We start from the raw sequence: 26,278 nt of genomic DNA on the forward strand, positions 1-26,278 counted from the left end.
GCTGCCCACCCAAAAATCTTCGCGGACCACCGGTTAAGAAACTATGATTTAGGCAACCGTATGTCTCGGGAATCAACGATCCTTATTTAGATTACAAATTAAATTATAAAATTAGCTTATAAACCTTAAATTAATTTTTCTGAAGTGCATTTTAATCTGGGCCGCTTAAACATTATATGATAATCAAAGTAATTAAGCATTTAAGATAGCGCGGAATCCTCTTTGGCAATACTCCATCCAAAGGACCGCTCTAAAGCTTTTTTCCATTCATCGTATCTGGAATTTCTTTGTGACAGTTCCATTCTTGGAGAAAATCGCTGGCCTTCCTTCATGATAAAGGTATGCCCTTGATCGACGATACCGACCCCCCACTGTGCCACCATGGCCGCACCAAGAGCTGTGCTCTGCGATAAGCCGGCCTTCACCACGTCGAAACCCCCTAGATCAGCTTGAGTTTGTAGGAGTAATTCATTGGCTGTCATGCCACCGTCAACCTAAAAATGTATTACAATTAACGTTATATACTGGTAATCGAACGCAGGGGATAGGTTTTGGACAGGGTCATGATAAGCAAAATTTTGCGAACAATGGGGGATTTGAAAAACAAAACAAATAATGTTATTAAAAATCCATCGCGATATGACGAATTTACACTCAAAGTCAAAGTGCAGGAACAAGCTCGATGCCACACCAGATATTAAAATGTAACTTACCAATATTGTGCCCGATATCAAGAACATATGCAATTAAAGGACTCAAAATTATCAGTCATTACCTAAGTGCTTTGTTTATGTTTATATTATATATAGTTGTATATTTAAAAATATGTTATTACTAAATAAATAATGTTTTTTAATATATTTTTTTTAATTTTAACTAGTAGGAATCAATCTAAAAAATAAGCTAAGTGTTCTGTTAAAATTTCCGGGTTTGTAAAGTGTTCCATTGCAGAAAAAGTTTGGGAAACCCTGAATTAGATAATTAAAATATTCTACTCAATTTATCACCAAAGCGTAGAAACATAACTCGGTTATAAGTTAAGGAATACCGATATATGGATGCTAAACTGAAAGATATAATCCTGCGCATCTATTCTATACACAAGACTGCTATCGAGGGTAGTTTTTCACTTTTTGTATCGAATTATTAGTTAGCACTTATTGTAACAATTATAATCAGTTAGCCGTCTAATCCAGTACTTCTCAAATTCAAATTGGGAGGCGCGGCCCCCCGGGGAGCCATGGAGCTCCTGCAAAGGAGCCGCGAAATATTTCAGTATTTGAAAAAACAAAAATCATAATGTGATCACTGGACGATACCAGATACAAATCAGTCAAAATCTCGAGGTCGAATTTTTACACCATCACAATACTTTATCCGATATGCATAAGAATTGTGAACTTAGTAATGAACTTCACCTCTTTCTTCATGACAAAAAAATCAGAACTTTTTTCCCACTTTACATTACATTGAAAAATGCAATCACCCCCCTTCTCATTGTAATGTAGGCTGTAGCTGTAATAAAGTTATTTTTTTTAAATTTTTGCTTAACACATCTTGAGCGGGAAGGGTATTTCTACCCGCGCGCCGGACCGGTGTTCGTCGGCGGGACGGGTAGAAATACCTTTTACGCCGGCTCTACTTGAAGTGCGGGAAAGGTATTTCTACCCGATTATTGCATACGAATATTTTATGTCAACGGTTTGAAAATGTTTCAAACTACACACACATCTACAAAAAAAAATAATTTACCGTCGATTCATTTACTTACACACACACTCTTGCGCAGCCCATATGAGAGCTTGTGCGTAATCAGGAAATTTGTTTAGAGTCCTAAATCAGCGAACTATATTTCTGTAGACGATAAGAATGCTAAAACTATATGCGTCTTCTTTTTACACTTGTTTATTTTTTGATGGGTGAGCAGGAAGACAACATTTTGTGAAATATCGATGTATTCTTTAAACATGGTTTGTTCGCTGTACTGTGAATGCGATTATATGTATATTTTTATGATGTGTGATAAATATATAGGCCTCCTTTTCATACTATAATATTATCCTTTGTGAGCGAGTGTAAAGACGACAATTTGTGATAGACGGAATGCATTCTTCGCACTTGTTGTAAGTGATATTGTGCGGTGCGATAACGCAGGTATGCGAGCGGAGCAATAAATTATAACATGAGTGGAAACCAATGTTATTTAGATGTCTGTAATCTACTACGATCTATATTGAATATAGACAATTATGAAAGCGATGACGAAATATTTGCCGATAATTTGTCTGCCTATTCTGGTGAAGATTTACCAGAATTAGGCAGCGACAGTGATAGCGACAGCGATAGTGAAGAGTTCCCTCGCACGAGAAGGGTACCAGTGATACCGTTACAAATCAGTGATTCTGAAGACAGTGAAGTGGAGGAAGAGGAAGTCATGGAATGGTCTGAAATAGACAACCCACCGCATATTGAACCATTTTTAGGCAACGTTGGTGTTTGCGTAGCACCAAACAATTCTGAAAATGTGATGGATATAGTTAGTTTATTTATTGGAGATGATTTACTTAGCATGATGGTAGAAGAAAGCAATCGATACCGCACACAAAATGAATCCCGAATCAAGAAAATGAAGAAATCTATCAAATGGAAGCCTGTAAATCTTGGTGAGATGAAAAAATTCCTCGGACTCATTTTGCTTATGGGACAAGTTCGAAAAGACACAAGAGATGATTATTGGTCTACTGATCCGAGTATAGAAACACCAATATATTCTAAAACAATGAGTCGTGATCGTTTTAGACAAATTTGGCAATCGTGGCACTTTTCAAATAACGATATCATTACGGATTCCAGCGATCGCCTTGAAAAGATTAGGCCAATTATGACATACCTAATACCGAAGTTTTCTTCGGTTTATAAGCCTCAAAGGGAACTTTCTTTAGATGAAGGTATTATACCGTGGCGGGGAAGACTTGTATTTAAAGTATATAATGCATCTAAGATAATAAAATACGGTATCCTAGTGCGCATGGTCAGTGAAGCCACTACGGGATACATCTGTAATATGCTCATTTACAGTGGGCAAGGAAGACCACTATTAGACACCATCCAATTGCTTCTTGGTCCGTATTTAAATTTGTGGCATCATGTCTATATGGACAATTATTATAATAGTGTAAAAACCAGTGAAGCACTTTTAGAAAATAAAATTAGGACGTGTGGAACAATGCGAATAAACCGAGACTTCCCAGAATGTTTTAAACACGTCAATCTTAGTGCAGGACAGAGTATTTTCCGTCGGCGAAAGGATGTATTGTTACAACTCTGGAAATCAAAGAGAGATGTTCGAATGATTTCAACAATACATCCATCTACCATTTTAGAGAGTCACAACACCGATTGGAATATGAGACTACACATTTGGAAACCGCTATGTGTTATCGAATATAATAAATATATGAAAGGGGTTGACCGTGCGGATCAGTATCTCTCTTACTACTCGATCATACGAAGAACAAAAAAATGGACAAATTGTCATGTATTTGTTAAATTGTGCTTTTTTTAATTCTTTTAGTTTATAAAGTATTAAATCCGACCAAAAGGCTAACTTACAAACAGTTTTTGCGTAGTATAAGCAAATTTTGGATAGCCGACCATATCGTTGAAACCGACGCAATTTTGGAAGAAGCAGGGCCATCTACATCACGATTACCAAGAAGAGTGGGTAAAAGTGATCATCCTGGTAGGTTATCACTCGATTTGAAGAAGCATCGAATGATAAAAATTGTTACAGATGGTAAAAGAAAATACCCACAAAGACAGTGTCGAGTGTGTTCGGTGCACAAAAAGAAAAGTTTGACTAGTTATATGTGTACATTTTGTGACATCCCCCTACACAGGGGTGAGTGTTTTCATAAATATCATACTTTATCCAAATATTAGAATAATAATTTTTGTGCGGGAATTTATTTATAGTGAATGGAATATTTTTTACGAAACCTTCCTGTAAATATGTGATTAGCACCATGTACTTATGTTATTTTAAACAATTTGTTCTAAAAATAAACACAGCACTGAGGAGCAATATATCGTGAGTGTGAATTCCAAATTTCATTTAAAAATAACTGATAGTTTGGAAGATAGAGCGATTTTTGTAAAATTCGATTTTATTTCAATTGCCGCTGGTTTTCGCCCGCTGCGTGTACCTGTGAATTTGTACTGAGGCCCGCGCAAAATGTGTTAACATACTTCAGTGAAACGGCAAATAATTTTCAACAATAGGTGGGACGTAGTTTCGCACTCGTTGCCAATCGGAGAGCGATAGTCAAGCTGTGAGCACGTCAATTTGTTTTATGATGGCGTTGGAGGTATATATTCTTAAATCGTGTAAAGATGACTAAAAAACGTTACACATTTACTCGAAAAAGAAAACATGAATGAATAAATAAATTTTATCATCAAAATTGATGTCCGATTTTTTCTGGTTTACGGTCAACCGTTTATTGACCGTAAACCAAAAATCCTACACATCAAATTGTGGACAAATTGGAAACCAAAGGGCTATAATCGATGGTAGGCTTCCTGTGAGTGAATTACATTATAAAATAAATGACCATCCGGTGCGGACTTTGGTTTGGCAGCAGTATCATTGGCCCTTATTTATTCCAATATGAGGCTGGTCCTGCACTGATCGTTAAAGTGCGGCCGATACCGTTTGATGATCTGGGATATTTCTTTTGGTCTCAATTGGAAGGTATGGATCTAACAAATATGTGATTCCAATACCACAGTGCCACATGCATTCCGGGAGATTATGGATTTCTATGGTCACTGGTTCTAAATAAAAAAACCCTATATACTGAACTCCCCATTTACACAGTAGAAATGTTCCACACAATACCGTGTTAAAAAAAGTATACACTAAAAATCAAAGGAACCAAAAATTATTCACCATGTTTTAACACATTCTGGACAAATTGGTCTCGTGTAAAAAAAAACCGTGTAAAAATGGAGCTGTATTTCTGTGTATTTCAGTATTACAGTGTTTCTTTCTATATTTGAAATATAGGGCTTATAATAATATGAAATTGAGATATCCAATTGACAGATATAAAAAAATACATAAAATTTGATAGATACCTACTTTGATTATTAATTTTGTGATATACCAACCATAAGCACAACAATATTAAAAAGTGATTTGTATGATTTATTTAGAAATACTAACCTTTAAACTCTGAACAACAAGACCACACTGCTCACTCATGACGTCCACAACATCCTTAACTTGAAAACAAATTGCCTCAAGGGCAGCTCTGACAAAATGATGAGCTTCAGTGTCCTCTGTTATTCCACAGATCACCCTAAAAACAAAGAGGTTTTTATTTAAACGTAAGATAATAATAAAATAGGGATATACACATAATACGTTATCATCAACAGCCGAACAAATAAACAAAAGTATGTCATAATAATTGAATGTTGTTTTTTTGCAATGATAAATAATGTTTTTTGTCCCTAGTTTTGCAAAAAAACAGTCAGTTTCGCAAGCGCAACAATGTTATTCATATGAGATACTTGTGCCTTAACAGTCAATATGCTTGCTACAATATTAATGTTTTTATAAAATAACTGATCAAACCAATATTTTTTTTTATATATAACCAGGAAGTGTGTGAATAAAATGAAATCAATTATATCAGGGTACATAGAATCAATGAGAACTGCTTTACACTACTGTTGCGGTATAACAGCTTTTACACTCCTACCTTATTAATCTATTCTGTGGCAATGACTATGGGTCGTAAAAAGATAAATAGCAAAAACAAACTCCCTCATATATCAATACACTTAAAAATATAAAGATGTCATCCGGTGATATTTTTTTTTATATTTCTAAACTAACCACTGAGAAAATAAATGCATGTTATATTAAAAATAAGATTACTCATGGCAACCACTGTATGTGTTTAAAATGTATGGAATACCTACTCTGTATTTAGTCTTCGATGTATTCTTTTTGGGTAAATCCATACATAATTAGTAAACCAACTTGCCAGAAGGCAGACCCGCATAATGCTATAATTATCATATTGAAATGTTACAATCTTTCCAAACTACTTTATTGTCATTGAATTATGTACTTTTTTAGTAAGAAATTCGTCATTTTCATAATTTCATGATGTAGATCAGTGATTTCCAAACTGAGAGGCGCGGACTGCTGCAAGGGGTGGTGCGAAAATATGCATTGTTCATAAAACAGCCGCTAGTTATAAACTACATAAAAAACAGTCCTATAAAAGGTGGGTTATTTGCAACCTTGTCTGAAGATATGGATACTAATTTTATTATAATCTCACTTATATACTGAATTGTGAAGTGCTGGCTATCTCGTGAAAAACTGATTCAAAGGGTCTAATAATCATATAGAAGAGGCAAATTTCATTTGGAACAATAACTTTATTGTTAAACTTGTCTGCTTGGTTGAAATTTAAAAAAATGAGTATTTTGAATAAATCAATGCAAGGACCATTAATGCATTCACTGGTTTAAAAAGACAATGTGAAAACATTCATAAAAAATGGAGCTATGGAAATCGAAATTTCAAAAAAATTAGTTTTTGTATCTACTTTTAAATGATTTCTGCGCCAGATATATTGAAGCAAACAAAAATCTATTTACTCGACACTTGGATAGTTTGCTAATGCACTTTTCGCATTATTTATTTAGAAAATCTCGATTTTACAAAGTTCACGTGGATATAGAATCCATTTGTCGATGAATAAGATGATGAATTTGGATTGACTACTATTGAAAAGGTAAATTGATAGAATTACCATTCGATACTTCATTTAAACAAAAATTTAAAATGTGTTTGTATAATTTGATGAAATATAGGGGGGAGGCGCCAAGATAAAAAATTTTGAAAAAGGAGGTATGGTAACATAAAGTTTGGAAACCACTGATGTAGATAGTAAATTTATTACTAACAAAACGTTGAACAAAAACCTCTCTATATAAATGAGCCTATTTATATGAATTATTAAATTAGTTGCAGATCATTTCGCATTAATTTCTAGCAAACTTCACATTGTTACAGCCGGCATCAGTTAAAAACAGCAAACATTAAGTTTAACAAATATCGCCAACAAAAACCCTGAAATCTGAATTTGCTTTAAGTAAATGGATAGAATTGTTTAATTAATTACTACACACGTTGACTATTTAAAACTTTTCACATTGTCGACTTGTACCAAAAACAAATCATTTATATTATAATTCAAATGTTCATTAAGATTTTTGTATTGGCTGTGACAATAATTCATTACACATCAGCTGGAAATTGCTGTCCGGGCGTGAAAAAGCTAAAATTAATAGTAATCAAAACATTGACAGCATTATTTTAGATTATGTTAACCATTAAAACTCTTAGGGTCTAATAGGACTCGACATTTGAAAATGAATTTAAAGTCATAAAATAAAAAATATATATTTAAGAACAGTATGTATATTGTCTATTACCTATGTTTATTTGTTAAATAATAAAATGAATTAGAAAAGGTTAAATTTAGCACTGCGTTTTCCATAGAATAATCATAAATACCCTCGAGCATCGGATTGCCAATACGGAGCAAACAGTCCACTGAACGCTGGCACGAAAGTAACAGCTCCAGCATCGGGGGCCCTCTCTATAATGGACTGTGCATCTGAAACATTTTCCATCATTCCAATGTTCTGCCGAAGCCATTCAAAGGCTAGCCCAGCAACTGCAACCTGTATTAAAAAAATTACACACAAAGTCAACAAGGATGATAATAAACAGGGGCATTATAATCTAATGTATCATCGTCACCATTAGCGAATCCAATCCCGAGCCAAAGGTTTCTGAATTAGTACAACAATGTTCTTCTTCTTCTTCTATTCGTATGCGTTCCTATACCATTCATCCGGTTGCAATAAAACTTTCGTCAGTTGTTATGCCAATACCCGCGAAGGTTTCTGAATTAGTACAAACATCTTCTTCTTCTTATATTCTATTCTATTCACTTCTATTCGTATGCGTTCCTATACCATTCATCCGATTGCAATGAAATTTTTGTCAGTTGTTGTGCGCACACCCGCGAAGGTTTCTAAATTAGTATTAAATAAAATACAAAGTTTGTTGTATATTTGTTCCATCCAATTTTGAATTTTTTACTACATATTAATGCTATGTTTGCATATTTTGGATTCAATATTAATTTAGTGTTCTTTTGTTTGACCTTTACTCCTATTAGAATTATTTTCATATTGCCATATCGTATTACACAGATATTTTAATATTAAAAAGTATAGCGCGGGGTCTCCGAATACTTTCTCGCTCGCACATCGGACGTCACCTACAGTCAACGCGGGCGTCTCCACCACCACGGGTCCCTGCTATCTGGTGTTCCCCCACCGAAGCGCACCGGCGTTATCAGCTGGACGGCGAAGAAGGGGCCGCCTAGTTTGCTATATAAGGCGATACACGGCCTTAAACCATTAGTTAACTTCGGGCCAGCTTGGCCCTGACTCAGCTTAGCATAGTAGTCTTGCTTACTCTGACAACGGTATACACGGTTAGCCGTGACTCTATCAGAGTACAGTGGGCTATTCTTGCACACCCAGCTCAGCACAGTAGTCTTGCTTGCTCTGACAACGGTATACACAGTTAGCCGTGACTCTATCAGAGTACAGTGAGCTATTGTGGTGAGCGAGGCTCAAGCTCAGGGTTTCGCCATAGTTCCACCTTCAACAACACAACGAACCCCTTACGAATTTATTAAGGAGGTCCCTTCTTTTACCCTTATAAAAGATAATTACTTTTTATTATTTTTTAAATATCTAAGATAAATGTATCCACGAAGCGACCATGTGCAAAGCCGGGTACTTCATCATCATCAGGGGCGCGACAACCCGGTGTGGGTCCTGGCCTCCAACAGCTCCCTCCACCTGTCCCTATCCAGTGTGGCCGCTTTCCAATTTGGTACCCCCCGAATACGGCAGTCAATGGCAGCTCCATCTAACCAGCGAATCTTCGGCCTCCCTCGTCTTCTACGTCCTATTAGATTGCTGGACATCACTCTCTTTAATTGATTGAACTGCGCTGCAATCTTCGTACAGTCCGTAGAGCTCAGCATTATATCTTCTCCTCCAATTGGTGCCATCCCTGATCGGTCCATATATACGGCGGAGAATTTTTCTTTCAAAGATGTTCAGGGCTCGTTCATTTCGCAGAGTTAATGTCCAGGTTTCCGATGTGTAGGTGAGCACTGGCTTTACAAGTGTCTTGTAAAGAGTGCTTTTAGTTCGGCGAGATAGTAAGCGGGACTTAAAATGTCTTAACAGACCAAAGTAGCATTTATTCGCAGACATGATTCTCTTGTTGATTTCTTCTGTAATATCATTTTGTCGAGTTACAAGAGATCCAAGGTATATGAAACTGTCGACCGTATCAAACTTGTATGCACCAATATCTAACTTTGGTGCAACTTCTCGTGGTGTGACATAGACAGGCATGAATTAAGTTTTTGCCTCGTTTATTTGTAAACCCATTCTTTTGGCAGAGGCTTCTAGTGCTGTGAATGCCTATTTCAGTGCCAATTCTGATATGGCAATGATGTCGATATCATCGGCATACGCCACCAACTGCACAGGTTTAGTAAATATCGTGCCGCTGCCACGGGCATCAATCTTTGCATCCCGTATCGCCTTTTCTAGCGCAATATTGAAAAGAAGGCATGCCAGAGCGTCACCTTGCCTTAGGCCATTCAGTGATATAAATGGCTCGGATATTTCCGCTTGAAGCTTTACCCGGCATTGTACTGGTGTCATTGTCATCTCTACAAGTTTAATTATTTTCTCGGAATTTAAAATTCTCGCATTGCTTCGTATAACCGGTATCGATTAATGCTATCATAAGCTGCCTTAAAATCGATGAACAGGTGATACGTGTTAATATTGAATTCAGTGGTCTTTTCTAGAATCTACCTTAGAGTGAATATTTGAGTAACACATGATCTCCCTCGTCGAAAGCCTCCTTGGTAGTGCCGAGTATTCCTTTTACAATGGGTTCCAGCCGCTGGAATATCAGAATCGACAACAGTTTATATGCAGAGTTAAGGAATGTCACCCCTCTGTAGTTACTACATTGTAGTTGGTCTCCTTTTTTGTGCAGAGGACAAATCAGCCCATCCTTCCACTCCTCTGGCATCTTTTCTGAAGTCCATACTTGGTGGATTAGGCCGGGAATATACGGGCAACTTCGTGTTGCTCCTGCTGGCAGCAAACAAGCAGCCGACTACAGCAACTCGTGCTGCCGTGATCGGCAGCAAAAGAGCTGCCGACCAAGGCAACTTATGCTGCCGTACTTGGCAGCAAATGTGTCAGCGGGAGCTGGAGTTTACGAACTACTACTATCACTATATGATTCACATTTTAGATTCCAAATGCACTCATAGTTTTTTATGTCACTTATAAAAGCGTCCGTGTCAAAATTATTGTCGTCCATATTTGGCAAAAACTCGGGACTGGAATGACGGTGCGCATGACTAGGCGCCAGGCGGTGAGAGAGCTGGGAGGGGCTGAGTTGCTATACCGGGCAGCTAGAGCTGCCGAGTGTATTTTTGACGCGGCGACAAATTAACTGCCGCAACTCGGCGGTTCCAGGCAGCGCGTCGACTGCAGCTGCCGAGGTCGGCAACAGTGAGTTGCTGTGTGTGTGTCCATTATGAGTTTTGTATGAAAAATTGGGGATCTCCGAGTTGCCACTGCCGGCAGCAGCAACATGAAGTTGCCCGTATATTCCCGGCTTTAGGCTACGTAAATGTTTGAGCAGGCTTTCTCCCCCACATTTTATTAATTCACTCTGTAGGTTATCTATTCCAGGCGATTTGTTTGTTTTTAACCTTGACATGGCACCTTTTACCTCATTTAATGTCGGTGGTTCTTCGTGTTCATCCATGCCACTTTGTACTGATTCCTGGTTATGAGTATTAATGTTAGAGTTGCCGGCATCATTAAGGGGGGTATTTAAATGTTGATCAAAGAAACCCAACCACCGGGCAAGAATACAGTGCTTTTCTGTGAGTATCATGCCATTGTCATCCTTGCACATCGTGATACGAGGCTTGAAACCCTTCTAACATTATTTATCTTTCTATAGAACAGCCGACTTTCTTGGGCTTTATAGTGTTCTTGTAGTAGGATCATTTTCTTTTTTAAATAATCACGTTTCTTTTTCTTGTGTAGTTTCTTTTCGTCACGCCGGCGCTTTTTATACTCACCGTCTGATGCCCATTTTTTCTTCTGTAGCATCATTAAGTAAGCCTCATTCTTTCTCGTAGTGATTTCGCGGCAATCTTCGTCAAACCATTCTGATCGTTCACCTGTTTTTCAGTGTTGATTCACCTCTTGATGGTCTCCAACCTCAACATTGTCGCTCAGGTGAGTGTTCAAGCTCTCCTGGTACCGAGCCAGTTCCTGCGAAATCTTCATTCTCTGTGTCAAAGGGTTTTGCTCTTGCTCCCATTTCCTTTTTGGTGTTTGAGATCTTTGCTCTAACTTTTCCACACACTAGGAAATGGTCTGAGTCTACATTACCCCTCTGTATGTCATTCTCTTATTCTCATATGCTCATTAGATCCGATCTGTGCCTGTTGTCTATCAAAATATGGTCTATTTGGTTTATTGTACACCCATCCGGGGATTTCCAAGTTCCCTTATATATATCCTTACGGGGAAACATTGTGCTACCAATAACCATATTTAGTGACGCTGCACAGTTAATTAGTCGGGTACCATTGTCATTACTTTCATTGTGAAGACTATGTTTTCCCAACAATGGCAGTGTAGATCTCCTCCCGTCATATTTTGGCATTTAGATAACCGAGTATTATTTTCACATCGTGATTTGGGCAACTGTTGTACATGCTTTCTAATGCATCGTAGAAGTCCTTTTTTTCCTCATCCGACTTATCCTCTGTAGGGGCATGTACACTTATAAACGAGTAATTGAAGAAACTTCCTTTAATTCAAAGTCGCATGATCCTTGGGTTGACTGGTTCGAACCCAATAATTAAATGTTTCACTCGTTTGCTTACGATGAATCCAGTCCCAAAGTGATGTTCACTATCATGGCAGCTATAGAGTATAGTGCAGTCGCGTTTCTACATCACTCCTTGACCTATCCATCGCATCTCCTGTAGGGCCGTAATATCGTGATAATGTATAAGTATGTGAAAGTGAAACGTATAAGAGTGATAATGTATTCCATGTTCCAAATCGTATTTCCTTAAAGCATTTGCCAGGTTGTCTGAGTTTAGTGTCCGGTTTCCGAGGCTGTTGTTGTGGTTTCGTAACAATGTGTTTTTTCACGGGATGAGGTTGTTAGCCCCACGCCCAACCCCCTTTTCGGAGGGCCATTTCTTCCTTCTCCGTTAGCCCTGACTACACCTTCCACCAGGGTTGACTAACTGATCTTAGGTGTAGTTGCTCAGGTTTCCAGGGTTCACCACGTGGAGGTAGAGATAGGAATTGAGTAGGAGAGGCTATGCGACACTATAAGGATACAGTGTCGTGTGGTACACATGCACTACCCCGTTAGACCCCTTAAGCCGGGTACTTCAGCTTGTACAATATAAAAAATTAAAGATTTAAGTAATTAAACATTATTCTGAATAATATGCCCGAAGTAATACCAAAGCATCAAGTGTTTCGTCATTTAATCTGGATCTAATTTTGGTACCCAGGCAGCCTGTGATTTTTTGTTGATTCGTCATATTTTCAAATTTCAATTGTTATTATTTTAAAAGGAGAGATAATAAATAACGTTTTTATTAATGACAAATGTATTAATTTCCCCAGATGTTACGATAGAGTTCAGATTTTAATGCATTTTACATTCATTAAAACATTATGTATCACCTTAAACGAGCTCTACTTTTTCTTTTTAATATTTTTCATCCTCTAAACTCATTTAAATAAACTGATTTATTATTTTTCTGATGTTACGATTGCGTAAGGCAGCAAAAAATGGTTATTTATTATCCGGTGATTCCCCCTGTGCCCAGTGAGTCTCACGATTTACTTTCTATAAAAAGATGACAGTTTAGGTGTAAATGCTAAGTCACTTCACGGATGTTACCTGTAACGTACATAATTATTATGTGGAATTTTTAATTTATGTTAAACTATTTATAAGTCTAAGCGATTTTCATTTATAAAATTTCACAGAATCAAAATTGTATTTAGTGTTCACATATATTACATGAGATAACATACATATATTATAAAGACGTAATGAATGGGTCAGCGAGATTTAAAATAAGTAAATCATGGTTTATGACCTTTCCGCTTCATAAATCTAATTAGTCAGCCAAATATCAAACTGTCGTAAAACGTATGAGATCATGGTGGAATCACTTTGTTAAAAGCGCGAAGCAATGTTTTTTTGAATCTTTTTCATTTTTGTGAAAAAATAAAATGAATTAGCAACACATGGGTAATAAATCAAACTTCATTCATACTCTGATTATTTCTAATGTAGTTATATATTATTAAAAGTATTTTTTCTGTTATATTTTCTTTATTTTATTTTTGATAAAACTTGATAAAAAAAATCAATCCCGAAAGTTTCAGGATTATGTTTACCAATCCCGGGATTCATAGGTATCGAAAATAGTTCAGGATCCCGAGATTCGGGATTGGAATCTGTAGTCACCATGGTATGTCACATGTTTTAAATTTTTTTTTTTGAAAAATCACAAATTTTATGTTAGTGAAGAGAAGTAGAGGAGTTTTTGTATTTTTTTATTGAATAATATACTTCTTGCCCACATGTTAAAACTGTGTACTAACAATCCCCTCCAATAAAGCTAATCGCACTTCCGTTTTCAAATGAGGAATGCCCCTAAATTTAACATTTCATTTTACACTGCCGTGGTTTACAGATCTATCAATTTATGTACTTTGAAGCTTTTTATGATAAAAATATGTCTAAAACGATTAGGAGTGATGTTAAAATTATTATTAGTAAATTTTTGGTTTTTTGCAAAGAAGAAAAGGAGTCGCGTCTAAAAAGAGAGCCGATACATTATTTAAACACGCGTTTCCGCTATGATAGGTACGTCACTGAGAAGTCTTTTATATGCGACTACAGTGACTTCCTGTTATCGCCGATTTCTTGTCGTCGAACAGTAATTTACCGAAGACATTTCAACAATTCAAGCTTTTATTTTTTCAATATTTCAATGCAAACATATTTGATATTTTGTATATTACCATTGGTTTGCACAAGGATGCAAAAAGGTTACTATGTTCTGGTGGCGAGCGAAAACTTTGGAGTAAGTCATTTGGAAGCTTATCAGCCAAGGACCAGCGTTTAAGTAGTGGTAAGAATATTAATGTTAGTGTAAAAAGTAGGGAGTTTATTAGTATTTAGTATCATTATGATAATTTTGGTTGGTTTACTTACAGAACCTTCCAAAGCGTAATGGGGCGGACTTTCAGGTCCAAGCTGATAAGCAACCGTAGTTATCAGGCCTTCAGAATTCTGATGAGGAGTCGTCCCCATGTTGTACAAAATAAAGCATCCAGTTCCGTATGTGGCCTTCGCATCTCCGGGACTCATACACTGTTGACCGACCAGAGCTGCCTGCTGATCACCCAAGCAGCCCGAAATACGAACACCTTTTAAGGGGCCATCTTTAATTTCTCCATATATCTGAAATAGAGTTAAGTACACTTCAGAGAGTTTAGACTAATACAAAAGGAATAAGTCTAGCGATTGAACCAAATACATACATTCTTAGTAAATAAAAAGATTGTAGCGACTTGCTGGTAAGGATCTTGTTACTAGGTTTCTTGTTGCGGTATTAATTATTGTTACTTGCAATTTTATATTATGATGTCAGTAATGATAGTTCATTTTATAAAAAAACTTAATTCCGGCTGGTACAACTTATAGCGCCTGTAAACGAGCATGGATTTACTTGCAAAAATAGTGCGTATTTTATGTGTCTATGGTCTTATATTAACGACCATTCAACCTCTTTGGGTTATATCTAAATCTTATCTTATGTCTAAATAAAACATGATTCTTGTCAGTTTACAGGAAGCCAGTGAGTGGCAAACAAATTTTCAATTTTTTTTTTTTTCCGACCATGTCCGATCCTGATAGGATCATATGGGCCTCCACAGAGTGGAGGTTTGTATTGACAGATTTTTTTTTTTACGAGAAATGGATGTCAGCCACTTGCTCAACCTATTAGGTCCATACCCTGACACACACAAATTGAAAAACAATATGTGTACTTGCCAGACCCAGGATTCAAACCTGGGACCCACGGCTTTATAGTCCAACGCTTATGCCGCACGGCCACCGTGGCCGATATATATTCGATTACTTGTTCGGTTAGGTTTTCATTCTTGAAGGAACATTATTGTCTTCAATGCTACACGAACGTGTAATTTTTTCATTTCGGTGATATAGAGATAACCGTATAGTATACGGTCATCTCTTTTTGATAAGAAAGCTTACGGCGAACTGTGCTACGGTGAAATGCAATATGTACAATTTTCTTGTAGCCGTATTTTAAACTATCGCGATAATAACTGTTTACACATAAAGGTGCCGACTGTCTCGCCAATCTCATTCTTCAAGAGTAAGCGAGACGCGATGTTGTCATTTTATAATACTATTTGACACGTCGTGAAAATCGGTTAACCTCAAAGTGAGACAGCGCAGTGTAGTACTCTCAGATTGTTTGGTCTTTTTCAACTTTAGTCTCATGTCGCAGTCTGGACCTAGGAAGGTTTTTACATTAAAAATCGCCATCATTTTTATTGGTTGTTATGAAATCAATCTAGTTTCTGTAGAGATCACTGGATTATATCCGTGTATATAAACTCCTAGGGTGATGTTGAAACAATGTATTCACGATTGCAAGATCATGCTCTACACATTCATACTTATTAACTAGGAATTACAACATACCTCAGAGCTGGATTTAATATCAGGAAGCATTGAACGAGGAAGTTCAAAAAATGACATAAGCCTTTGATCCCATTGTAAAGTCTTAATATTCATCAACATTGTACGTGAAGCATTTGTGACATCGGTAATATGTTTCCCTGAAAATAATGATTAATATTTTAAATAAGCAGATAGCCATTAATATTACATATATTATCAAAAAGCCATGATTTATATCTCTATCACTTTAAGTTTAACAAATATGACACACATGAAATAAATATGGCAAATGTATTTTCCAATAATTTAATTTATTCTTAATTACATACATATCATTATGACAAGGTAATTAAAAATTCAAGAAACAACTAAATTTCTGATAATTATGGTATATTTCATTCAAATTTCTACATTTTCAATATGAAACATTATGACAATATCGTAAACTAACCAGCCGTTAAATTATTATAATTTCTTCTGCACAGTTTTTTCCTTCGATAATGATTAAAGATCTTGTGTTATATAAAAACTTGATACGAGAATACATGAGACAGTGAAGACAAACCTGTAAGATTCCAGAGCAGCCATGAATCAACTGTCCCAAAGAGACATCTATCTTCCTCGACAGCTTTTTTCACTTCTGTTACATGATCTATCAGCCAATGTAATTTGACAGCACTGAAATAAGTCGCAAGCCTAAGACCACAGATTGGCTAAAAATAAAGAGAATATTATTATTTATTAAAAATAATTTACACAAACATACATCATGTCACCGTGGAGTTGTTTCAGACACCTCACTGTTGTCAGACAGCAACCACCCACCCATCTCAACTCCACCATCCTTCAATTCAATCAATCAATTTAATTTCGAGTTTCGGCAGAATTTCAATTCCAATTCACACTAGGTGCAAGAGAGATTGGTCAATGAGTCTGCCGTTAAAATGACAGCAACTTCGTTCTCCATTTGTATACTTGCTATAAATATTTATAAAATATTAACATGCTCGATTCAAATTTAAATCATATGTTAATTTTTAGCGACGTCCTTAGACAAAATGCTGCCCCATTTTTTTTATATGTTATCTATTTTTTATCGTCCTTTCATGACTCCATTATCTAAGGGATGTATTGTATGTATAGGTACATTATTAAAAAAATACACCACTAAAACATACAAAATTAAATTTAGTTATAAAAAGCGAACAAGTAAATATAATAAAGGTAATTAAGCTAGACACAAGTCTCGAGGTTTATTTGGTTGATTTTTCTGACACATTTGGTTTGTACCATTTAGCAATACGTACACAGAGCTATTATTTTGATACCATTTTTACTATGCTACGAGGGTGGGTCAATAAGTCCTTAGAAAAGCCGACAGGTGGCGCGACTAGTACTGTAAGCGGTTTGTTTTCATGCAGCGGCACTACCGATTCAGTATGCTGCGAAGTTTCAATCAGATTGGTCGGGTTGTTGTTTTTTATTTTCGTACATTTAAAAAAAAATTTGCTTGTTTACAAAAATGGAGAAAATTGAGTTTAGAGCTGTTATTAAACATTTTAATATAAAAGGGTTAACAGCAAAGGAAATAAAAAATGAGTTGGATTTAGTTCACGGCATATCTGCTCCTTCACTTGCAACTATTTATAACTGGTTAAATGAATTTAAACGTGGTCGTACATCAACAAAGGATGAACCACGCTCAGGACGTCCTGTAGAGGTGACTACACCAGAAATGATCAATAAAATCCACGATATGGTGTTAAGTGACCGAAGATTAAAGTTGAGTGAGATAATTGAGGTTACAGGGATCTCAAAAGGGAGCGTCATTTCTATTTTACATGACAAATTGGGCATGAAAAAAGTTTCTGCAAGATGGGTGCCGCGTTTGCTCACAGTCGACAATAAACGCAATAGGGTGGTGGCCTCTAAAGCCCTGTTGTCGCTCATGCAACGCAATCCGGATGAATTTTTTCGTCGCTTTGTGACTGTAGATGAAACATGGATACACCACTATACTCCCGAGACGAAAGAACAGTCAAAGCAGTGGATTGCGAAAGGCGAACCATGTCCAAAGAAGGCGAAAACCGTAAAATCAGCTGGTAAGGTTATGGCTACTGTATTTTGGGATGCACGTGGAATTATTTTCGTTGACTATTTGGAAAAAGGAAAAACAATAACAGGGGATTATTATGCATTTTTATTGGACCAGCTAAAAAACGAAATTGAAGAAAAACGGCCTCATTTAAACAGGAAAAAAATCCTCTTTCATCAGGACAATGCCCGTGTTCACACATGTTTATGATCAATGGCTAAAATTGAAGAATTGAAGTTCGAATTGGTCGACCACCCACCGTATTCGCCAGATTTAGCCCCCAGTGACTTTTTCCTTTTCCCAAACTTAAAAAAATGGCTAAGTGGACAACGTTTTTTTTCAAATGAAGAAGTCATCGATCGGACAAATGCTTATTTTGAGGACCTTCCGAAAACTTATTTTTCTGACGGTTTAAAAAAAATTGAGAAACGTCTAACCAAGTGTATTGAGCTCCAAGGAGATTATGTTGAGAAATAAAAAAAAAATACAAAAATAAAAACTGTTTTAATGCTTTTTTCTAAGGAATTATTGACCCACCCTCGTATTATTGCATAACATGTAAGTAAAAAATTGATTTTAGCTATTTCTATATATTCCAAACAATTCTCCTCGATTTGCCACGCTCGAGCAGATTGAGCAACGCTCAATCTGCCTTTCCTCACGGGACGTCACTGTTAATTTTTAACATTATAAGATATTACATACATTTTTTTCAGATTCAAATTCAAATTTAATTGGAATCGTTTATACAGTAGAACCTCGATAATTCGAAAAACGTTAAATCGAATTTTTCGTCAATTTTAACCCCCAAGAATCATTTTTCATACAAAAAGTTCATTATAAATAAAATATTTCGTAAATTCGAATTGAAATTTGGTCCCAAAGGCCATTTTTATCCAAATAATCGAAATAAATAATAGTAAAATACTTATTTTCTTGGAATGTAATAAATTTAATGACTGCAATTAAGTAGGCAACCACCTGCAAATTTACTGATGGGAGGCAAAACCCAAAGTTCAAGTTGTGGAAATACCCAAAAACTCCTAATGTACTATGACACAAATGACTTATCCAAGCATCAATATTATTATTGCAGTGAAAATCAATCAAGGTTCATGTAAATTAAGAATCCATTATTTTATTAATGTGAAAAACATGTTGTTTTACAAGGTAATCTTACCACATAGCCATTAAATGGTTTTCAGTGAAAGTGACATTTTTTTAAACTGACAGAATTACGTTTTTAATATGTATTTTAATAAACAATGAGTTTCTTTTCTTTTAAAATTTAAGTTGATAACAACTGAATGTTTAGATTAAACTGGCAATAATGAATACAAAGTGACCCTTTGTTTGACAGGACTAGTTCACTAATTGACTGAATGAGTTCACTTGACATTTTTATTATTGTTTATAGAATATTAAAGAATTTTATTTTAAATACAATACACACCTACATAGGTACCCGTTTTTACTGTGAATTTGTATGAATCTAGATTAGATTTTCGTAAGGAACAACATTCTTATTTAAGAATTTTTATTGTTGGTAGGTACCTATCTAACTGGATGTCTAATTACTCAGTAATTAGTGCTTAATTACAAAGTGTAAAAACACATATTTCGAACTAGTTCACCATTGAATTACTTTTTTCACAGCTAAATACCACGTAATACTATTTTTCAATACTACATTGTCTCCATACAAATTGACAAAAAAATTTTTTTTTTTGGAAAATTCGATTTATAGCGATTTTCGCTAATTCTAAATATATTATATAATCTTTTCTTATTGGTGGTTTCAAACTTTACCCAGAATGTCTAGTTAATCCAAAAGGTCATTATGGCCTTACTTAAGATCACAAAAATACACATATAATAATGGTACATAAAACTTACTTTTAAAAAATTTTCATTACAGTTATGCGGCACAGTCTTCATAAGTTTTTCTATGGTTGATGTAGTGCGTGTATCTAACCATAAGATAGCGTTATACAGGGGTTTTCCGGTGTGTTTATCCCAAACAATTGTAGTTTCTCGTTGATTTGTAATGCCGATAGCAACTATGTCCTGTAAATAATAAATATATTAACAAAAATGCTTTTGCCCGCTTCTGATTCATAGTACAGTCGAACTTGGTTATTAACCGGTTAAGTGCCCAAAGCGTCTTTGGACGCCCTAATTACACCAATTCTTATGTTAATTACTATCAATTAACTAATTGCGGCATAGAAAGGATTAAGATCATGGAAATAGTGAGATCTCCGATGTAATGAGGAAACTTTCGTTGACATTTCAGTTTATGATTTTCTCCATACATCTATTCACTTTTATAACGAGCTACTTCTCGGGTATACCGAGCAAAACTGTTAATGGTCGATCGTTTAAAAACGACATTTTTGACCCTAAGCAATAAAATACGACCGATGCCACCGGGATCGGATTACGTTTATGATACAAGTTAAGTGTCTACTAAGTACCTAATTGGTGTTATCATCGACAACATTGAAAAAGTATCCACGCATATGCTTGGTACAATAAACAACTTCTTTTGTAGTTTATGAATGCCATGTTTGTTTCGGGGATTTTACGATGGTTTTCAGATTTGGCTGACTAATTAGATTTATGAAGCGGAAAGGCCATAAGTACGCCATGATTATTTGCTATACTATTTTAAATTTCGCTAATCCATTCATTAAGTTTTTACTATCAGAAACAGCAATCTCCTATTACATTCACATTATTATTTATATTACAATATTATTTACTCCGTTAAACTTGTGTATTTCCAAGATTGAACGTGTACAATATTAACAATAAATGTCTTAAATAGTATAAATTATACTAGATTTATTTTTGACCGATTTTATCAATGTTATTTGTAAATATAAATTTTTTTTATAAACAATGGAAAAAATGCCAATCCCGGGATTGTCAAATTGTAATCCCGAAATCCCGGGATCAGAATTTTGGCTCGGGATTGGATTCCCTACTCGTAATAACCAAGTTCGACTGTATATTGTATTTTCAATGTATGTGTCTGAGGTAAGAAAGTCGGTAAAGAATATTACATTCATAAATCTTGTGTATTATTTGATTAACAAAAAAATATTAACCAATACTAAATAAAAATTATAAAAGTACACAAGTTGTGAGTCATAGAATTATAAAAGTGATATACTATTTTATTGATCAAATATTGACAAACAATGCGATTGTAGGACATTCTTATCATGTTAACAATTTACGGAAAAAAAAATAGACATTGGAACTTGGTTGATAACAATTGAATTAAGGAGGCTATGAACTATTTGTAATGTTAACTCATAGATAATTAATCATTTCAGATAACAAACGTTTCTGTTACTGTAAAAACTCAAAATTCAGTTAATTTTATGACTTACATTTATTTCTGACTATATAATATTATATTTGGTATATGCAAATTTGTGATAATTATTATTATCATTAATCAGTTAGTATTATTTTTTTATCGTTGTTAAGTTTAAGTAAATGTTAGCCCCGCGATGGACAAGTGGTAAAGTGTCCACTTACGAAGTTTCGTATTTTCGGTTCAAATCTTTGGTCCGGTAAATGCACATAGCGAGCGTATTACAAAATTCGAAGTATCCATTTTTGTGCAAAACAAAAGTAACATTGGGGTAGTTTAGAAAACTGCTTTATTGTTAATTTTGTTTGGCCAATAACACTTACGACCTCGTAGTACTACACTCATGACATGTTGTTTTATTGATGTGTTTGGATGCATAATATGAACCAAATACTAAATCTATTCTGATAATAGTGTATGTATTTCAACAATTATTATTTCAAATTATCATTACACTATGAACTGTTAAATTGTTGTGTTAATAATCATAGCGATTCGGTGAACTACGATGCCCGAAATTCTTCATATGGTACGTGCGTCATCACCTTGATTTATAAATAAAACTAAACATGTTGAATTATACTTATATCTCAAAATACCATGTTTAATAATGGGGAACTACATATTTTATATTACCTTAACTGAGCCACCCAACTTGATAAGTTTTTTAACGGTTTCCTCTATGCACTCATTAACCACTGACATAATTTGCATGGCATCTTGCTCTACCCATCCTTCCTGCGGAGTCTGCTGGTCAAGACTGATTTGGTGAAAAGTAACAACTTCCGATGAGCCCACTTTAAATAGAATGAATCGTGCACTGGAAGTCCCTTCATCTATTGCTCCTATCAGAGGTCCAATAGGTGTTAAAGATGGCATTCTGAAAAATAAGATAGCATTTAAGTATCGTTAAAAGAGAAATCAAATGAAATATGACATTTATAACCATGGCCAAACAACGAATTATAAATAAATTTTAATACGGCAACATCCAGAAAAATAATACAGGGAAGTATGCAAGACAAGGCCAAACATCTGCAGTGCTTTGTTACAAATTTTAACTATACATATCTCAAATGTAATGCTAAGATCCTTTACAGATGATATTCGCAAGAGAACTTTGCGAACCATTGAATATTAAAAAAATACTCCAGGCTAGTAAGCGACAAAAGATTACATTTTTCAATAATGACATTTAGTCTGTTAAATCTGCCTCGATCTAATATTTACCCAATATCTATATCAAGTAATTTTCCAAATACAACAATATAGCACTTTTGATGGTACTAGCTATGTCATTTATAATTGTATTGTAACTGTAGCGTATACAATAACGGGTCCAAGTTTGAGTCATGAATAAAACCAGAAAATGTGTTAAAAAGCTGTCTGAAGACAATACGACATATATTTGACGATTTCTAAAATAGCTCCCAAATTAACTGAGAAATCAAAGCTTTTCCGACAGAATATCATGATCGGCAGTCAGATGACTACAAATCATTGTAAAAATAACAACCTAAGTAATGATGACAACACAATCAGTGAATATCATTACTGCCATAAATCCATATGTATACTTGTAATAAAGGTCTCAATTGTATTAATAAATGAGGTCTAATAAAAAACGGTTTGGTTGTCAATAGCTGGCTATCCGCACAAGTGACCAAATTGACGACAGGACATGTATCCATAGCAAAAGTTGGAAAATGCCAAACTGCTAGCAAGTCCCATTTGTTGACCTCCCCGCGGTAAATTCCCGGCAATGTAATGACAGCTGTAGCTGTATGTATTATATTTTCAAACAAATACAATATGCATATTTCTAAAAGCTGATTAAAAATAAATACGGACATGTCAAGATCTATTTATATTACTTTAAATATCTAGTCAGTTTCTATAAACCGTTCAGTTTTCAAACATTTTTTTTAGAAGTTATAGACCATTAAATTTAATATTGTATAGAATTGCACTTAGAATATGGACATATTTTTTGTTAGGTTTAGGTTAAACCATATTATCTAAATGTTACTGGTTTTTGTTATTAGACGCCATGATGACATCTATGAGAATCTTAACCAGTGTAGAAAGAACAATTATTATACAGACATAAATTGCCAGTAAGAGGTAACTGTATACCTGCTTGGTATTTGAGAATATAATTATTTTGATACGTAAAGCGCTCAATATAACACCTCTGTTAAAAATGTTAATGACAAAACTTTTTATTAAATATCAACTCATTCTTTTTGATAATTCACTCAATAATAGCAAACATTAATCTAAAGCAATGCTGTGCACCAAGCATTAATTTTAGCAATCCAATACAAATGATAATGGATTTAGGTTGGTCTCTTATAATAATCTGATTTATTATGATATTATTATGATTTATTATGATATTATTATATGCATACAAGTCAATGTGTTTATGAGAGTGCCAGATTATTACAAGTTGTTGTTAGCATACATTTATTGCTAAGGTACATATTAAAAAATATAAATGTCTTCTTACATAGTATTTGGAATAAAAATAAGTGAAGTTATAACGTTAAAAGCTATATAATATTGATCTATCCAAGGAAATCGTTTTACTTAATATGAATCTTAAGCAAAAAGTTATTTCCACATAGGTACACAAAAGTCAATTATAGAAAGTCGAATAACAATTCAAGTACATAATTAACTGCTTCAATAATTAATTAACAGTGGTCAATAAAACAGTTATTCAAACTCCAAATCTTTGATGCCAAATCCAAACAAGCTTCGATAATGTCATGTATTAATGTTACATACCTTGTGTCCGGTGGATCTCAGCTGTTATATAAATGCAGAGAATACAATAGTTATCAATCAAGTATTGAAGAAGAGTGACACGCAATTTGACGCTCTCGGTTTGTAATCTTTGGACGACCTTCCGCACTACCAGATTTCTAATCAAATTCTGAAATCTGAACTGAACATAGATAATAAACTAAATTCTGATTATCAAATTCATGTGTCAAGCAAGTATTGCCATATCGCCATAAAGTTTTTCTCAGCTACTGTCCAACCTCTTTGGTCTGATGCGTCTTTCAAAATTTTCACTCCTAAATACCTATTATTATTATTATCTCTTAACTTCACTTAACATTAATTTTTCACGATAATTATATGCCTAAGTATTAAAGAGATAGATTATATTATTATCATATCTATCGAAAGATCGATTATTTTACTTGCATAGCCAGCAAACTTTAAGCCGCGGTGTTTTGGCTTGTCAATAGCTGATATATTTTTTTTCTATTTTTATAACTTTATTATAATATTTTTTAATTATAAAAAATAGCTAGGTACATACAAAGAGATTGGACTTCTCCCAGTCTTCAATCTCTTTGGCTACATAATATTAAATAACATTGAGAAAAATTAATAAAAAATATAGAAATAGTAATAGTAACTAATAATAAAAGAGTCAAACAAAACAAGTGAGAAAATATGTAAAATTAAACAATTCGTAGCTACAATAATAATATTATAATCAATAAATGAAATAGACTGAATCGCTTTGCAATAAAATAGATATATTATTTATAAAACTATTGCTCTCAGGTTTCCAAATATAAAAATAAATTGCATGGCAATAAAATTATACGTTGGCCACACTTTTTCAATTTATTGTCTATGACTTGTTTCAAACGGTTGGTGTCCTTTTCTCTGAGTTTTATGCATCTTGTTATAATTAAAATCTCATTAATTTATCTGCGAACAGTGTCATTTGGATTTAGAATATACGTCTATTCAATTACCCACAATCTCTTCTTAAGCTGCTGTCGCCTTTCATCCTTCACAGAGGATATCACTAAACCGTCACCGTGTCTGTAGGTAAGACACAATTCTGTGTTTTTATCGTAAATAAAATATTAATAATGGAATGTTTAAAGCTTGCCTCAATTTCAATCGATCTATGCTCCACGCATGGTTTTCATAATAACTGCAGTCTAATTTACGTCAATTGCGGGATATACCCATCTCCTGTTTCTTCCACTTTTCTCATAGGTACCTGGTTCACTATCATTCATGTGGATATCTTCGAGAATTGTTAATTTGCAGTCACTCACCACGTTGACTCGAAACTATATCGAACTACTTGCTAACAAACACACTGACTCAATGGTCATCAAATTGGTAGCATAGTCTGATCTTCAAATATTAAAGTCTTGTCTCCGATTCTTGCACCAGTCTTTTACCTCTAACTCAGCATGTGACGTGATCGTAATGTGTTCCGGCCATAGTTCTTCCTCTCACAATATAAAATTATTTTAGAATGGAATGTCCATGCCAATTTGGGTCTGTGTGCGATCTCATCATACATACCAACCGTCAAATGACATTTGTTTTCTGAGATAGACGTAGTTGTTGATCGTTTGATTTGAGTGCCATTGATGAGAATCGCTTTTAATTCCACAAAACAGTGTATTTATTATTACTTTCGTCTTCGAGACATTTATCTTTAAATTAACTCTTGTGGCTTTCATTTGCAAGCACCTACATCCTGTTTAAAAGGTCATCTGAGTCGATGCAAAGACAACGATGTTGTCTGTAAAGCATTGGTGACTGAGATATTTGCCGTTAATGGTGAATAATCATGTCACCTTGCCGGACACCCTTGCGAATAGGAAACCTTCGTTAAATGCTAGCTGTTGCATCACTGTATAATAATAATATTATGTTATTATATATATATATATATATATATATCTCAGGTCTCGCTCATATATGTATCAGCTGTAGGTCTCAGGTTCGAATCCTGGGTCTGGCAAGTACA

General features: G+C 34.8%; 1 protein-coding gene across 1 annotated transcript; it reads right to left on the minus strand.

Moving 5' to 3' along the window:
- On the minus strand, window positions 1-24,429 carry LOC147079815 (glycerol kinase-like). The gene is made up of 9 exons (XM_085944511.1): window positions 24,268-24,429; window positions 22,111-22,354; window positions 19,983-20,153; window positions 16,557-16,704; window positions 16,013-16,149; window positions 14,492-14,740; window positions 7,604-7,773; window positions 5,228-5,363; window positions 1-494 (listed from the first exon to the last, which is right to left on the minus strand). Exons 2-9 carry the CDS (start codon window positions 22,351-22,353, stop codon window positions 201-203), a joined length of 1,548 nt encoding a protein of 515 aa, XP_085800637.1. The 5' UTR covers window position 22,354; window positions 24,268-24,429; the 3' UTR covers window positions 1-200.
- Between the last annotated feature and the right edge of the window lie 1,849 nt (window positions 24,430-26,278).

This window comes from Rhyacophila brunnea, unplaced genomic scaffold, assembly GCF_057557595.1.
Source record: "Rhyacophila brunnea isolate RB1 unplaced genomic scaffold, BYU_Rbru_1.0 scaffold_1, whole genome shotgun sequence".
Lineage (NCBI taxonomy): Eukaryota > Metazoa > Arthropoda > Insecta > Trichoptera > Rhyacophilidae > Rhyacophila > Rhyacophila brunnea.

Coding starts and splice junctions, on each gene's coding strand:
- LOC147079815 (XM_085944511.1), bottom strand. CDS start 22,353: ATGCCATCTTTAACACCTATTGGACCTCTGATAGGAGCAATAGATGAA. Junction 16,150..16,556: donor GCTGCTCTGGAATCTTACAG/GTTTGTCTTCAC, acceptor CATTATTTTCAG/GGAAACATATTACCGATGTC. Junction 14,741..16,012: donor ATATTAAATCCAGCTCTGAG/GTATGTTGTAAT, acceptor ACTCTATTTCAG/ATATATGGAGAAATTAAAGA.